Source organism: Trachypithecus francoisi, unplaced genomic scaffold, assembly GCF_009764315.1.
Source record: "Trachypithecus francoisi isolate TF-2019V2 unplaced genomic scaffold, Tfra_2.0 Contig01579, whole genome shotgun sequence".
Taxonomy (NCBI): Eukaryota; Metazoa; Chordata; class Mammalia; order Primates; family Cercopithecidae; genus Trachypithecus; species Trachypithecus francoisi.
Window position 1 is genome coordinate 5,666,152 of NW_022681442.1, and position 17,042 is coordinate 5,683,193.

The 17,042-nt window shown below is 43.7% G+C and overlaps 1 protein-coding gene across 11 annotated transcripts in view; it reads left to right on the forward strand.

Annotated features, from left to right (window-relative positions):
* UROS (uroporphyrinogen III synthase) overlaps nucleotides 1–17,042 on the forward strand; it is a 39,517-nt gene that overhangs the window by 372 nt on the left and 22,103 nt on the right. For 7 of the 11 annotated variants that reach the window (XR_004429811.1, XR_004429809.1, XM_033179473.1 and 4 more), the window contains exons 2-6: nucleotides 944–1,036; nucleotides 9,660–9,748; nucleotides 9,926–10,009; nucleotides 11,359–11,455; nucleotides 14,424–14,498. Coding sequence is in view for 9 of the 11 variants with exons in the window: in XM_033179473.1 (XP_033035364.1) it covers nucleotides 985–1,036; nucleotides 9,660–9,748; nucleotides 9,926–10,009; nucleotides 11,359–11,455; nucleotides 14,424–14,498 (397 nt within the window). In the remaining 2 variants the exon portion in view is untranslated. Of the gene's footprint in view, nucleotides 1–943; nucleotides 1,037–4,140; nucleotides 4,340–9,659; nucleotides 9,749–9,925; nucleotides 10,010–11,358; nucleotides 11,456–14,423; nucleotides 14,499–17,042 lie in introns of all 11 variants that reach the window. The other 4 variants (XM_033179433.1, XM_033179441.1, XM_033179414.1 and 1 more) reach the window with 4 other exon arrangements.

The following is a 17,042-nucleotide window of genomic DNA, read 5'->3' on the forward strand; positions in this document are numbered from 1 at the left end:
GGCGGTGTGTTACACAGCGGGGCCAGGGCGCCGAGGCCGCTGCGGACCTGGTCCTGCCCAGGCGGGGAGGTCCGCGGCCCCTACGGCTGCGCAGGTGACGGAAGGCGCCTGGCCAACGTACCCTCGCGGCGCTTCTGGAGCGCGTTTCTTGACCTAAAAGTTTTTTTAAAGCCGGCACCGCAATTAAAAATGCTTCAGGAAGGGCGGGCGCGGTGGCTCATGCTTGTAATCCCAGCACTTAGGGAGGTCGAGGCGGCTGGATCACCAGAGGTGAGGAGTTCGAGACCAGCCTGGCCAACATGGTGAAACCTCAACTCTACTAAAAATACAAAAATTAGCCGGGCGTGGTGGCGGACACCTGTAATCCCAGCATTTTGGGAGACCAAGATGGGTGGATCACTTGAGATCAGGAGTTCGAGACCAGCCTGCCCAACATGGCGAAACCCCGTCTCTACTAAAAATACAAAAACCAGCCAGGTGTGGTGGCGCGCGCCTGTAGTCCCAGCTACTCAAGAGGCTGAGGCAGGAGAATCGCATGAACCCAGGAGACGGAGGTTGCAGTGAGCCGAGATCGCACCACTGCACTCCACACCCCAGCCTGGGCGACAGAGGGAGACTCTATCTCAAAACAAAAAAAAAGCTTGGGGGCCAGTGGGGGTAGTCTAGGTTAAAGACCCGAGCCTATTTTGAGAGAAGAGTGGAGGGGACTGCGGCCAACTGCAGAGCGCGTGTGCCTCTGCTGCCAGTCCCTGTGGCAGGTGGGGATGTGGCCCAGGGCGGCCAGGTCTTTCCATTGCGAGGGAAACGGGGCTCATCAGCTTTCTAGGAATAAGATCTACGGTTCTCCGCTGATTTTTCTTTGTAAAATAAGGGGAGTGGGTTGGGTATGTTTGATTCTAGTAATGGAGTGAGCTGCCCTAATAGGCTGCTTCTGTTTAAGCAGGGTAACGTCTGATAAATCAGTGATCCTTCCATCAGTAGGAGATGGGAGGCCCTGAAGGTCCCCAGGAGCCCAGATTCCCCATAATCGTGTTCTGTGAGTTCCGTCTTTCCTGGGAGTCTTGTCTACCCGGCCATGTCATGGGTATTAAAGTAATACTTACACATCAGCGCTCCACATCCGATGGGGCAGCTTGAAATGACCCATTTGGGTCGTACAACTGCAAAAACATGTTCCTGTAATGGAGAAGAGAGGAAGCTGTCAAAAAAGACCTATCAAAAGGCTAAGATTAGAAAAAAGACTCAGAAAGACCATGTGAACGTATCAATAGAGTTGCACTGAGATATCATGGCCAATTTTTTTTTCCTGTTTCTTTATACTTTTTTATTGGTGGTAAAAGAGATATAACATACATTTCACCATCCTAACTATTTTTAGATATTCAGTTCAGTGGCATTAAGTGCATTCACATTGTGCAACCATCACCACCATCCATTCACAGAACTCTTTTCATCTTGTGAAATTGAAACTCTGTACCAATTAAATAGCTCCCTTATTCTCCCTCCATGACATTTCTACTTTCCATCTTTATTGATTTGACTATTCTAGAAGCCTCATGTAAGTGGGGTAATACAGTATTCTTCCTTTTGTGACTATTTCATGTGGCATGATGTCTTCAAAGTTAATCCCATGCTGTAGCATGCATTAGGATTTCCTTCCTTGTTAAGGCTGAATAATATTCCATTGCATGTAGAGACCACATTTTGTTTATCTACTTATCTGCCAGTAAACACTTCGGTTACTTCTACATTTTAGCTATTGTAAACAATGTTGCTATGACCATGAGTATCAGATATCTGTTGGAGTCCCTGCTTTCAGTTCTTTGGGGTGTATATGTAGGAGTGGAATTGCTAGATCATATGGTAATTCTGTGTTTAATTTTTTGAGGAACTATACTTTTCTGTAGTTTGCAAATCTTTCACAGTAAACATGGATCACTTTTGTAAGACAAGTAGGGGAAAAAGCCTTATTTTATGCCCTCAGATTAGTTCCCAATGTTGAGCTCATGGTCAGAGTATGACTTAAAATAGTGAATGTGAAAGTACGTACAGTACTGAGACCCCAGGGAGCTGAACTCAGCAGGTACTAGATTGCTTGCCACTCGTTCAGTGTTCATCTTTAGCTCAGAATTTATCTTAATGAGGCAGAGGGATGGTAGCAAGTGGTTAGGAGAATAAGCGTGGGCTTCAGACCAGGATGCAAATTCCATCTCTGCCACTTACTGTGCTGTGTGACCTGGGACAAGTTACTCAGACGTCTCAGGGACTTGGTTTCACCTGAAAATAAGGCTAATATCGCCTACATTGCAGGTTTAAGTGAGGATTGCAATCTTGCATATAAAATGCTTAACCCAGTGTGATAGTTACTTTTATGTGTCATCTTGACTGGATCACGGATGCCCAGATATCTGGTTAAACATTATTTCTTGGTGTGTCTGTGAAGTTGTTTTCAGAAAAGATGAGCATTTGAATGGATAGACTGAGTAAAGTGCATTGCCCTCCCCAAAGTGGGTGGGCAGCATCCAGTCTGTTGAGGGCCTAAATAGAACAAAAAGTCAGGAAAGGAAGAATGCATACTGTCTCCGCTTGACTGCTTGATCTGGGATATCTTCTGTCCTTGGTGCTGCTGGTGCTGAGGCCTTCAGACTCAGGCTGGAACCTACACCCTTGGTTCTCAGGCCTTCAGGCTACACCACCAGCCTTCCTGCTTACAAGTCTCCAGCTTGCAGACAGCAGATCGTGGGACTTCTCAGCCTCCATAACTGCATGAGCTGACACCTTATAACAAATACCTTTCTAGATATAAATATATGCCATTGGTTCTGTTTCTCTGAAGAACTCTGACTAATACACCCAGTAATTAACATGAGTAAATGCTCAATGAAAGGGTGGCTCTTGTTATTGCTGATACTCAGAACACCATAACATAGAAAGTATGGGTTTGAGGTTTGGTTCTTTCTTACCCATAAAGTGCCCTTATTCCAGTCAGTTTTTTTTTTTTTCTTTTTCATCAGTGATTGATGAACATAAGTGTGAGGGTAAAATGACAGAGCAAGCATTAGACTGTAAATCTAGAGTTTGGTTGAGCCCTCTTTTTACCAGTCCCAAGGTGAATCTCATGTTGGAAGCTTCAGGAGCAGCTTCAGTCCTGCCGGGGCTTCTCCCGCCTTTTCCCCCCTCAATGGGAAATAAGAGGTTTTGTTATTTTCACTGGAAAAAAGGCAGAGGAAACCCCAGACATGCCACAGTTTTTAGGCCCTGGCCTCACCAGTCTCACAAGCCTCCTATGAAGGAGGGCCATATAGTGCCTCTGATCTGCTTGATGCAGACCCTAAGGTCCTTCCCACTCCCATGAGCCACCCACCAGAGTGAGCTAAGAAATCAGCTGGCAGAGAGCACAGTCCCGTATGGCCAAGAGGAATTGTTCTGGGGGTTGGTTAGTAAGCAGGAGAGAGGGAGGAGAAGAAAAACTGCACAGGGATCAGATGCCTCCAGCAGAAGAAATCGAGGCATAGAGATCTCTTACCATCTGAGTCATGTGGCACCAAATATATTACCAGTAGAAAATCTGTAGGCATGTGCAGCAACCTCAGTTCTTGTCTCCTCAGAAGAAAATTCAACTGGGGGGCGTAAGGCTAAAAACGTGACCGAGGCAAACTTCAGAGCAGAAGTGGAAGTTTATTTTTAAAAACTTTAGGCTGGATGCAGTGACTCACGCCTGTAATCCCAGTACTTTGGGAAGCCGAGGCAGGCGGATCACAAGGTCAAGAGATGGAGACCAGCCTGGCCAACATGCTGAAACCCCATCTCTACTAAAATTACAAAAATTAGCTGGGCATGGTGGCGCATGCCTGTAGTCCCAGCTACTCGGGAGCCTGAGGCAAGAGAATTGCTTGAACCCAGGAGGCAGAGGTTTCAGTGAGCCGAGATCACGCCACTGCACTCCAGCCTGGGTGACAGAGCAAGACTCCGTCTCAAAAAAACACAGAAACACTAGAACAGGAAAGAAAGTAGAGTACACTTGGGAGAGACCTAAGCAGCAACTTGAGGGACAAGTGTCCCGTTTTTCTTTAAGGAAAAGTCATCATTCTCCCTGTTTCAAAGATGCTGGATAAATTTGAAATTGTTGTTTTCCCACAGGGTGAACAAATACTTACTGAGCATCTGCTACAGGAAAGAAAGTCCCTTAAAAAAGCCAACAATGGAGAGGCTCACAGCCCCTTTCAGACATACAGAAATCTGAAACTGAAAGTGAGGCAAGAGTGGCCTACACCGGAACCCACCTGGCCCCCTTGTGTAAACACCTTCTACACCACCAAGCCTCTTCCTAAAGCCCAAGGTGGCGATGTGTTAACCTATCTGTGCTTGCTTCTAGATTGATTTCTTTCCCAATCAGCCTGATAATGTGTGACTCTAGCACAGCAAAGAATAATCAGCAACAGTTCCTTTTAATTTTGCATTATTATTACTTTAGAGACGGGATCTATCTCCGTCACCGAGGCTGGAGTGCAGTGGCACGATTATAGCTCACGGCAGCCTTGAGCTCCTGGGTTCAAGTGATTCTCCCGTCTCAGCTTCCTGAGTAGTTAGGACTACAGGGATGTGCCACTCTGCCCGGCTCCTTGTTAACAATTTTTAAAATTTTTTGTAGAGATGCGGGTCTCGCTATGTTGTCCAGGCTGGTCTCAGACTCCTGCTCTCAAGCGATCGTCCTGCCTTAGCCTGCCAAAGTGCTGAGATTACTTTCAAAGGCATGAACCACTGTGCCCGGCCTAATTTTACATTAGAAATGCTTTCATTGGGAATGATTGTATATAGGATTAAAAAAGAAGAGAAATGCTTTCAGTGATGTCAGACAAAGGATAAGGGTAGTAGTTGGATTTTTATTTGCAACACATCTTAGGAAACCTCTTTATTTTCCAGAAGCCTAAACTTCATGCCAGCATCAGTTTTATTACCTAAGAGAACCACAGATTAGAACCCAGGAGAAATATTTTCTCTGTTTACGATGGGTAGATGGATTTTGCTTTGGGGTGTTTGCATAACTAAACTAAGTACTTTGTACTACAGTGATACTTTATATGTTTATACCTCTATTTTTCCCAAACGTTTTCATATTCAAAGTGTATGTGAGGCATAATATAGCGTAGGGGGTTAAGAGCAGACTTTGGAGCCAAACTGATTGGGTGTGAATCCCAGCTTTGCCACTTAGCAGCTCTGAGACTTCAGATGAGTGTCATCCTCTGTACGCCTCAGCTTCCTTCTAAGCCTCGTAGACTTAATGCATGTGAAGCTCTTAGAATAGTGCCTGGGAGGCAGTAAGTGCTCAAGAAATCTGTTCGCTGTTCTTACCTTCTTTGAGTCACTCAGCCACCATCAGGCTTGGTAGGGCAGAAGTTATTCCCGTTTAATGTGGGAAAAAAGATCACACCATGGGTAAGTCATAAAGCTGGGACCGGAGGCCAGGTCCCTTGGCCCTTAGTCCTGTGCTTATTCTATGACACCATACTTCCTTCCTTACATTATCACCTTAGAGAAGGGAGAAGGTAAAAGGGCAAGCAGAAACGAGGAAAAGAGGAGAAATACATCTATAAGGTTGGGCATGGTGGCTCACGCCTGTAATCCTAGCATTTTGGGGTCCTGAGGCAGGTAGATCGCCTGAGCTCAGGAGTTTGAGACTAGCTTGGGCAACATGGTGAAACCCTACCTCTAAAAAAAAAATCTGTAAACAAGAAGCTTCCCGTTGCTGTTAAGATACGATCCACATTCCCTAATATGACCCAATGAGACCCAGCAGACTTGGCCCTGCCTGCCTTGCTGCCATCCCTCACCACTCTGCCCTGTGCTCTCCAGCTGCTCGGACTTATCGTTTCTCAGGTGAAGCGACCTCAGCATGTGCAGTGCACCAGCCCCCGCTCGGGCTTCAGGTACACTTCCACAAGGAAGCCTCTTACCTTTGTGTTAAGTAGATATAGATTCGACCACTCCAGCAGAGATCCAAATGAACAATGGCTAAAACAGGATAAGACTTGGCTTTTCTCTGATGCAAAAGTCCTAGCTGGAGTGGTAGCTCTGTCATACAAAGGAGTCTGTGCTCCTGTCTTGTTCCATCATCCCTAGGTTGTCCTCTGCGAGTATGAAGGAGCTGGCCACCCCATCCACGTTCCAGCCAGAAATGGGGAGGGGAGGGACCAGCATTTCCTTCTAAGTGCAGGACTCAAGTTTTGCACATCACTTCATCTTGCATCCTGTTGGCTAGAACCTAGTCACCTCGTGACATCTAACTACACATTGCTATTTTCAGCAACCATTGCCCGGTTAATGAGCGGTACCGTTTCTATGAGGAGAAGGGAAACGTAGATGTTTAGGGGCAACTGGCAATCTATACCACACCTCCCAGTCCCAATAAGATGTACCAGTTATGAATCTTGAATATTCTTTCATAAGACTTACTGCATTATGACTATGTTTTTACTGATTTATAAAGTATGTATTTGACCTTCCTATAAATATAATGATGTAGGGATCATATCACATGCCTAGTGCCTAGTACAGTTACTGTTCTAGAAAGATGTGATTTACTGATAGGATTAAACTGGACAAACCAAAAAAAGTTCAGGTAGGATTCAAAGAAGAAAGACACTTCTTTTCAGCCTGGTCCCAGCCATTTCAAACTAGGCTATAGACAGATGGTTTTGCCTAGAATTACATGGGCAAATCCTGATAACTCTGCAATATGAAGCCTTGATCCAGTCACCTCTTGACCTTGCCTTTGCTAAAGCCAGCACCCCTGCCACAACTCTGATTCAGTCACCGATGCCTTTCGACTACTTTACTATGACCCATGGGGTCCCTGTCCTTCCTTGCCCCAGAAGTCGGTGGTGTTTCTAAAGTGTAGATCCCATCACTGTCAATCCTGTCTTAAACCTTTTAATGGGGTCCCTTTTCTTATGGAATCCAAAGCTTACCTTGTCCATTACACTTGAGCCACACCTACCCTTCTCTCCTGGGGATACCCAGGCCCCTTTCAGACACTTGAATATTTTCTCCTCACTGCTGCTGTCATTCAGATCATACATGCCAAAATGACTCACATGTCAGCTCCCCAGAGGTCTCCCTGTACAGGCAACTAATTATCAGCACCCCAGTCACTCTACCAGATCACCTCATAGCACTTACTAGTTCTGAAATTAATACACACAGCCCCAGTAAATAATGCAGATCTAATTTTCCTGAGGGGGATTCCAGGCTTGGGATTTGGCGTCACTGCCTGAGAACTATACAGAAACACTTGTGAGAGGCTGGCTCCTGGTATTTGAAAGCATTACAAGAACATTCTTTGAAAATGTGGGGATAATGTGGGGATCTGTATCTCAGAGGCTAGATCCATGGCGGAACAAGGTGTGGGGCTGAGGAGAGCCCTGTGGCCACAGGATTGCCTGCTTCCAAGCATTATGCATCTGCATTTTAATCCCCACACTAATTGCTTGCTTTGTGTGCCACAAAAGGATTTATGCCTTAGACAAAAATGCCAAGTTTTACCTGCCATTCAGTGACGTACGGATTCCTGGAGCTGCCAAATTAGAAGGCGTATTAGAGTTCAATCAAAGAACAAGAACCAGTAAGAGGTGTGTGTGTATGATTCCAAGGAACTGGCCTGTGCAGCTGTGGGTGCTGGGAAGTCTGAATCCACAGTGCAAGCCAACAAGGAGGGCAGGCCTGCAGGAAGGGCGGCAGGGAGTCGCACAGGCTGGGATCTCTTCCTCAGGTCTGTTCTTAATGCCTTTGGACTAACTCAATCAGGCCTACCTGGGTTATCTAGGACAATCTCCCTTACTAAAGCCAGTTGATGTATCTTATCTCCAAAATACTTTCACAGCAGCACCTAGAGTAGTGTTTGGAAAAACTGAGCACTAGAGTCTTGTCAAGGTGACACAAAAGTGACCATTGCAGAAGGGTAGGCTCCTAATTTCTGTGTGAGACACATTTTAAGTAACTTCAGGAAGTGGTAGGAACCTTACTGCCCATTCCTCCAAATCCCCAGTCTCTCTAGCTAACACCTTGATAACAGCAATATTAGAACTTGATTTCATAATTATATTTGTTCACCAGGTTTGGTGCTTAGATACAAAGCAGTTAATTTTGAGCCAATTTTCCTAAAATGTTCCATAAATAATATAATACTCCAGAAATATATTCAGTAGTAATTTATAAGTGAAGGCACCCAGAATTGGCGCATTTCTGCTTCAAGCAGTGTAGTCTGTTGACTCTTAGCGACCACTGAGTATTATTTATTAAGTAACTGGTGGGTCTGATGCCATTTATGGAATGATAATCTACATCTCAAGCAGATTTATTCTGCAGTTTCTCAGCAGCATTTATTGGTTGCTTGGTTGCTTGGTTGGTTGGTTGGTTTAGAGACAGGGTTTCACTCTGTTGCCGAGGCTGGACTGCAGTGGTAGGATCACGGCTCACTGCAACTTCCTCCTCCCAGGCTCAAGTGATCCTCCCAAGGAGCTGGAACTATAGGTACATGCCACCAGGCCCGGCTAATTTTTTAATTTTTTGCAGAGAAAGGGTCTCACCATAGTGCCCAGGCTGGGCTCAAGCGATCTGCCCACCTCAGCCTCCCAAAGTGCTGGAATTACAGGCATGAGCCACCATGCCTGGCCAGCCTTTGGGATGATTATAATGTGCTCCACCCTGACCCCAATACAAGAGGAATATAGTTTCCATAGTTAAAAAAAAAATTGTATAATACTAAAAGAGGTGAAGAAGAAACTAATCATTTTAACCTACCACTCAGAAATAATTAATATTTTGGTGCATATCCTTTCATATATGTATGAAATCTATAAAATCATACTATTTATGTAATTCTGATCTTGCTTTTTTCTTAACATTGTTTTGTGATTAAATAATTCATGCAGTTATTTGTGAATATTTTAATGATTTCATAGATCTGTAACATGATTTATTTAACCATTCTCATCATTGGATATTTACATTCTTTCCAGTTATTTGTAATTCTAAAGAATTCTAGTGTGAGCATCTTTATGTTAATCATTGGACACATTTATGAGTGTTGCTTTAGTATTCTTAGAAGTGAAATTACAGGAAGAAAGAGGATGAGGTATATAAGGCTTTTGGTGTCAACAAATCGTTTTCCAGGTTGTTAGGCTCTTATGATACTTGACAACATTTAGAAAACATCATTTAATAAGTAGAAGAGTCAATATAATTATTTCCTAAAGTGCTTATGAGGTACTTAGCGTATTTATCTTGAAATGGAAAAGCTGTTTATCTCCTTAAAATGTAAGATATCCATTTCTCTGTTTGTTGTTGATACAACCCTAAATTTGCATCAGTTCTCTTCCCCAAACCATAAATGTTTGGCATAGGACACTTGGCTTTCACTAATGGCTTTCATCTGTTTTTCCAAGTGATATCAACTGCCAACACGCTCTTTCTTGGCCTTATCAGTGACAGGGGTCTTTAGAAAGAACAAGCCCATTAGTGCTAAGTCATGGTGTAGGAGGGATAGATCTCTTCAACAAGCGTTTGATTGCCTTCTTCTTGTGTACCTTCCTTCCCATCGGAAATCGCTTAGAAAGAGTCTTTGAGATCTAATTAAGATCTGTTTCCTTGCTCTGTCACAGCACCCTATAAGGACTGCCAGGCAATAATGAAGGTTCTTTTACTGAAGGATGCTAAGGAAGACGACTGTGGCCAGGATCCGTATATCAGGGTAAGTGGCCTGAGATTCCTGATCCCATAGTGTCCTTTCTACTGAGTCAGGGGCCCTGGAGCGGGCAGGGGTGGGGTCTGCAAAACCTCAGAGGAACTGACACAGAATAAATTGTTAATATTTCCTTATTTTAAAAACAGACCTGGCCAATCCAGAACTATATTCTTTCATTTGCAGGAATTAGGATTATATGGACTTGAAGCCACTTTGATCCCTGTTTTATCTTTTGAATTTTTGTCTCTTCCCAGTTTCTCTGAGAAGGTAAGTCCTGCTGTGACTGAGCACCATGTTAGTGTTTGATTTTTCCCTTGCCAGCTGAAGCCAGAGAGGGACTGTTTTACTGTCTCCTTATTTTTTTTTTTTTGAGACGGAGTCTCACTGTCACCCAGGCTGGAGTGCAGTGGCCGGATCTGAGCTCACTGCAAGCTCTGCCTCCTGGGTTCACGCCATTCTCCTGCCTCAACCACCTGAGTAGCTGGGACTACAGGCGCCCGCCACCTCGCCCGGCTAGTTTTTTGTATTTTTTAGTAGAGACGGGGTTTCACCGTGTTAGCCAGGATGGTCTGGATCTCCTGACCTCGTGATCCGCCCATCTCGGCCTCCCAAAGTGCTGGGGTTAGAGGCTTGAGCCACCGCGCCCAGCCCTTACTGTCTCCTTATTTTATTCCCATACTTTAAAACAAGGCAGCATAACCTCACCTGGCTCCAGGAGGCTGCTGCTGTTGGGAGGCTCTGAGTGAGCCTCTGTCAGCCCCTCCAGAAAGCCACCCAGACTCAGAGGTTGGGGCCAGGAGAGCAGGTCGTGGTGAGAGCAGCAAACCTGCATTGCCCTCAGCAGTCCTAGAACTCTTTCACTCATCCTCTCATTTAATCTACCCCTCACCCCCAGCTTCTGCACAGGAGGCCAGGGAGGTGTTATTCTCCCATTTTAGAGATTGGGGTGTCAAATTAGACAACGCAGCTAAGACCTCTAGCAAGTAAGAGACAGGGCTGGGACTCAAACCCAGGACATCTGCCCACAACTTCAGTTCTGCTTGCAGTGAGGAGTGATAAAAATTTCAGGAGACAAGTCCAGTAAAGCCTTCCGAATGCTTCAGAGTGAAAGTTCAGTGCCCACAGCTTCAGTGAAGTCAGATGTCTACAGCAGCCCAGTGCCTGGCTCAGAGTGAATGTTCGTAGATATCACCATTATCCTCTTTGAAAATCAGGGCTTCAGCATTGATATCACCCCCTGAATATTCCCGTTTTTGTTACAAATTCGGGTCAAGTCTTCCCCCACTACCTGCACCCTACTCTAATCCCAGGCTGCATCAGGCTTCCCTCTGTGCTGCAGTGCATTTATCATCCTGTGTTACACTTGTCTCTGCCCTAGACTGTGAGCTTCCTGGGGGAAATACTGGGAATAAAAAAGTCACCTGTGTATCCTAAAAGTCCTAGAGTAAATCGTTCCAGGCACATAGTAAGCACTCAGTAAGTGCTGGGGAGATGGGTGGAAGGAATTAGTTTACCTACTACTATTGTGAAGCATTTGGAATTCTGAGTCATAGCTCCTTGGAAGATGTTGAACGTAGCCATTGTATAAAATGCCTTTATTGCTTTTTGGTGTGCAGCTTTCTCATCCTGAAGATTACGGGGGACTCATTTTTACCAGCCCCAGAGCAGTGGAAGCAGCACAGTTATGTTTGGAGAAAAACAATAAAACTGAAGGTGAGGGTGGGTCTGCTGTGGATTCCACTGGACATTTATTTACTCTTATTTCTCCTAGTGGGAGACTAAATTCTAGAAGCACCTGCACTTCTAAGAGAAATGAGTGCTTAATGGTATCAGGTCACAGACTCTGCCTTGGGAAATAGGAGACAGGGCTGTCTCCTAAACTCCCAGACAGATGACCCTGAGGGGGACTTTCCCCTGCCTGTTCGTTGTTCACCTCATAAGGACTGACATATCCCCTTAGAAGGTATCAGGCACCAGTTTCTTCCTCTGAAAATAGGGTAAATACTACATTCCTGAAAGAGAGATGATGAAAAAAATGTAACTATGAGAAAATGGTCAGTGCCACCATGTCAGGCACTTAGTGACCCAGTCATCTCTTTGACTTGTCTTCCCACCTCCTTCTCTCACTATCAGAACAGTGTGAAAATGGCAGTGCCCATTGGCAGAACCCTGGCTTTCAGCCTGAGCAAACACCTTCTTAATAAATGCAATTGAATAGCTTCCCAGCTAACATTTATAGAGTGCCTGTTGTATGTCAGGCCCTGTGTAATGAATACCTCATGTTCATTACCCCACTTAACCCTAGATAACAATCCAGAGGCACACATTGCTATGATCTGATGTCTTATGTTGCCATTGAGAAAACTGAGGCTGGGACAGTAAGCACAGAACAAGTCAGTGCACAGCCAGGCTTCACACTCGGGCCACCCACCGCCACAGTTACACTGATGGGTGGAGGCAGCGAGCAGAGTGGCTGTGCAAGGGCTTTGGAGTGAGTTAGGCCTGCGTTTATGCAGCCATTTGGATGTTAATGAGTTCCTTGGCCTCTCACCATGGGATACTAATAGTAATGGGATTATCTACTAGCAGTAGACTATTAGTTAGGTAGAACTTACTGAATGCTCACTCTGTGCGAGAGGCTGTTCTGAATACTTTTTCCTGTGAGATAGATATGCTTAGTATCTTCACTTGTCAGATGAGGAGCCTGAAGAACAAAGGGTGTGGAACTTTCCAGGCCCCCACAATGCGTAAAGCACAAGTGCAGGATTCAGGCTGCAGAGTCTGAGTCCCGAAGGGAAGCATCCAGGACATTACCTGGAGCAGAGTGGGCATGGAGTAAGTGATGGTATGGAGTAAGTGACAGTGGTGAGTTCTGGTTATTCTGTCTCCACATTCAACCAGGCTTCATTGTAGCCTAAACATCCCACTTTCTTGGTGATTTCCTACACACGTCCACCTGCTGTTGAAAAGAAAGTCTGAGAACCTAAGAAATTCAGAGCCAGCCAGGCGCAGTGGTTCATACCTGTAATCCCAGCACTTTGGGAGGCCAAGGTGAGCAGATCACTTGAGGTCAGGAGTTCCAGACCAGCCTGGTCAACATGGCAAAACCCCATCTCTTCCAAAAAATACAAAAATTAGCTGGGTGTGGCGGCACATGCCTGTAGTCCCAGCTACTCAGGAGGCTGAGGCACGAGAACCACTTGAACTCCAGAGGCAGAGGCTGTATGAGCCAAGATTGTCCGTTACACTCTAGATGGGGAAGCATGTGTACTCTTTCCCAGTGGTGCTCTGGGTACTTTTTCTTGCAGTTGTATTTTCTTTTTGTATATGTTTTGAGGATGAAGATAATGAAACAGAGGAAAACCCTAGAAAGGTCACCATAACTCTTTCTGGTGCTTTATAATGAAGTTTAAAATGCATTTTCCCATATATTTTCTTATTTTGATTCTCATAACAACCATATGGAATAAGCAGTAGGAGTATAGTTAATCCCAGTCACCTTGATGAAGAAACAGACAAGGTGCGTTAACTGACTTAACCTGAGACACACACGTGAAGGGGCAGAGCTGGCTCCGTGGCAGGCTTTCCAACTCCACCCAGTGCTCACTCCAGTTGTTCTGCTGTGAGGCTTGGAAAGTGGTTTGTTTATAGGCTATGGATAAGTTTTGAATAAGTAGTATTGATATTCGTGGGGTAGGAAGCAAAGTGGAACTCGATCTTTGGTTACTATTTCAAAGGGAATTTCCCTTGATGTAAAGGGTAGAGGAATAATGCTCTTGAATTTAAGGGAAAGTTATGCTCATGACCAGAGTTTAGAAAGGAAGAACGGCCGGGCGCGGTGGCCTGCCCCGGGTGAGGTGGCGGGCGCCTGTAGTCCCAGCTACTCGGGAGGCTGAGGCAGGAGAATGGCGTGAACCCAGGAGGCGGAGCTTGCAGTGAGCTGAGATTGTGCCACTGCACTCCAGCCTGGGCGACAGAGCGAGACTCCGTCTCAAAAAAAAAGGAAGGAAGAACTATTATTTCTCTGTTTTCTAAAAATGTAATGAATGCCCAGTAGCTGTATGATATATTTATACAATCCATTTTCTCTTTGTATTTCTTTAATCTATATTTAAAGATTTTGTTTGATCATAAAATGATAATATTCTGTATCAAATTGTGTTTGTTAATTGATCTGAAATTTATTATTTTTACTTTGGTGTGATGGATAAATGAACCGTCTCCTCTGAGATTACAGTTTGCTGACTGCTTTCAGATTTATGTCCCAAATAAACCAATTGGATTTCTTTGTAAGACATTTAAGTTGCTTTTTTTAAATGACCAATGTCTTTTTCTTTACAAGTCTAGATTTAAATGTGTTTAATTTCACTATGCAAATTTAATTATTCAAGTTATGTTGATTTCCTGGTTCCCATTAAAATTCTTCTAGTACCAACTGTGGAAATAAGCTAATATTTCAAGCAAGGACTACTAAAACATTTATGAAAGCAAATTTTAAAAAATTGCATATAAAACATGAACAAAGTGAAAATGAAATTTTAGTTTGAGATGCTCTTCTTCACATTTGGTTACCAATAGTTTGCTTTGCTCACAGTTTCTTAGGGTCAACAAACAGCCTTGGGCAATAGTCCAAATGGCCACTTAGGTGTTTACAATTCACATATAATTTCATATTTTACAGTCTGGGAAAGGTCTCTGAAAGAAAAATGGAATGCCAAGTCAGTGTATGTGGTTGGAAATGCTACTGCTTCTCTAGGTAAGGATCAAGGTGAAAATAAAACAACAAAAAATGGCTTAGCCTTTTCAGTTTTAAAAAACACTTTAACTCAGTTTAAAAATACTACTTTTTGCTTATTAAATTTACAAAAATTAATTAAATATATGATACTATTGATAAGAATGCAATGAAACAAATATATTCAATCATTTCCAAATGGCATTAAAAATTGGTTTACATCTGTTGAGAACCACTTGGTCAGTATGTATGCAAAAGCTTTATTAAAATGTTTGTACCCACTTTGGGAGGCCGAGGCGGGCAGATCACGAGGTCAGGAGATTGAGACCATCCTGGCTAACACGGTGAAACCCTGTCTCTACTAAAAAAAAATACAAAAAAAATTAGCCGGACATGGTGGCGGGCGCCTGTAGTCCCAGCTACTCAGTAGGCTGAGGCAGGAGAATGGCGTGAACCTGGGAGGCGGAGCTTGCGGTGAGCTGAGATCATGCCACTGCACTCCAGCCTGGGCAACAGAGCGAGACTCTGTCTTGGGAAAAAAAAAAAAAATGTTTGTACCCTTTGGCTGACTCATTCCATTGTGAATGTACATAATGCCACTGAATTATGCACTTAAGTGGTTAAAATGGCAAATTTTATGTTATATTTTTACTATAACTTTTTTAAAAGCCTACATCTCCAGATAGTGATATTATCATTGGTTTTTATACTTTTCTTAATATTTTGTGCATTTTTCTAGTCTTGAGTTTATTCTTTTTAAAGCGTAAAATGTAAATAGTAATATTAAAAATTAACATTAAACATTTTAAATACTTAAAACAATGCTTAGCAATTGTCATAAATTAGCCTGTAACTTTGTTTCAGAAAGTTCAATTTGTCCAGTGAATTTGAAAATATTAGAGAAGTGTGTAAATGAGTGAAATTTGTTTAAGAGTTAAAAGCACATTTTCCAGAGAACAAAATGAAGTTGGGGAAGAAACCAGTTGGGAGTTGCTAAGCTAATTAAAAGAATATTCCTAGATCTTCTGAGCACCATGACTTTTACTACAAGCTCAGCAGATCAGCCAGAGAAAGGGAATCAGTGGCTTGGTTGCCAAGGAAACCATCTTCCCTCCCGCACATCTCCCCCCAAAAATAAGTTAAGAATTTGCTTGTTACTTTCTTTTATCATTTTTTCCTGAATGAGAAGAGGAAAGAAAATAGACAGTTTCTTTCATTCTCTGTATTTCTTACCAAAAACTCAACTGTCAAATATACAGTATATTTGTACACTTTCCAAACTTTCACACATTCACAGATAAGCAAACATTTTGAGCATCACATGCCCTTCAGTTTGATTTCAGTAGCATCACTATGCATTTTGCTGTCAATGTCCTGTCATATGAGAAGAAAACAAGAAAAAAGACTATGAGATACAGTGATGAGCATCTATGTCTTGAGACTTAGAGTGGCTGAGAGTGGACCATATCAAGTACAAGGCCTTGGTCTCAGGCACTCACTGGACTCAGTCTGGTCCCTGTTTATTCACTTGTGAAGGAAAAGGACATGTTCTAAATGCAGGGAACATATTATCAAAGGAGAGAGGAAATTAGAAATTTTGTAACTTTTAAAAATGTCTTTGAAAGGAAACCACATTTTTCCTTAACATGAAAGTCAATCACCCAACTTTGAACATTCTATTTTAGCTCACCTTTTCAGACATAATAATGTACAAAGGAGCTCTTTTGAGTAGGGTACAGGGAGGAGGCATTGCTTGAACTCTGAGGTTTCTGTTCAACTAGAATCTCAGCAGGAACCTGGAGAGTTATCAGAAGTTGAGCACCAACAGCTGGGAGGAGACCAGGCCCAATGTATTAGTCGTCTTTGCTGTGTAACAAATTACCCCCAAATTACCCCAGAACTTACGAGCTAGAAACAAGCATTTATCATCTCAATATTTCTGTGGGCCAGAATCTGGGCATGATTTAGTGGGGTTCTCTGTAACCAGGCCATAGTCAAGCTGGTGGTCAGGGCTACAGACTTGAGGCTTGACTTGGGAGGGGAGCGTCTGCTTCCAAAATCACTCACATAGCTGTAAGCAGGCCTCAGAAGATCTGCTTCCCAGCTCATTCACATGGGCCTCTCGAGAGGGCTACCTAAGACATGGCAGCTGGCTTCCCCTGTCACAAGGCAATCCAAGAGAGAGCGAAAGAGAGCACCTACCACTGAAGCCACAGTCTTTTTATCACCTAATCTTGGAAGTGGCATCCATCTCTTCTGCATTTCTTTTTGCTTGAATCAAGTAAGTCCAGCCCACACTCAAGTGGAGGGATGACACAGGGGCATGGATCACAGGGATCATTAGGAGCCACTTTACACTGCCCACAAGCCCTCTGGTCAAGAGCTGCCCCTGGCTCCCTAGAGCCTGGGGATCAGGTTAGGGAAGTTGGACATTTGAAGCAAAGAGAAGATAAGGTAGACATTTTTCTTGAAGTAGAAATGAAAACAAGGTTCCAGTGAATAGCAAGGAATTTTGGTGTGGAAGTCCAGTGAGAGAAGATGCCAGTATTTCTTTATAAATGTTGC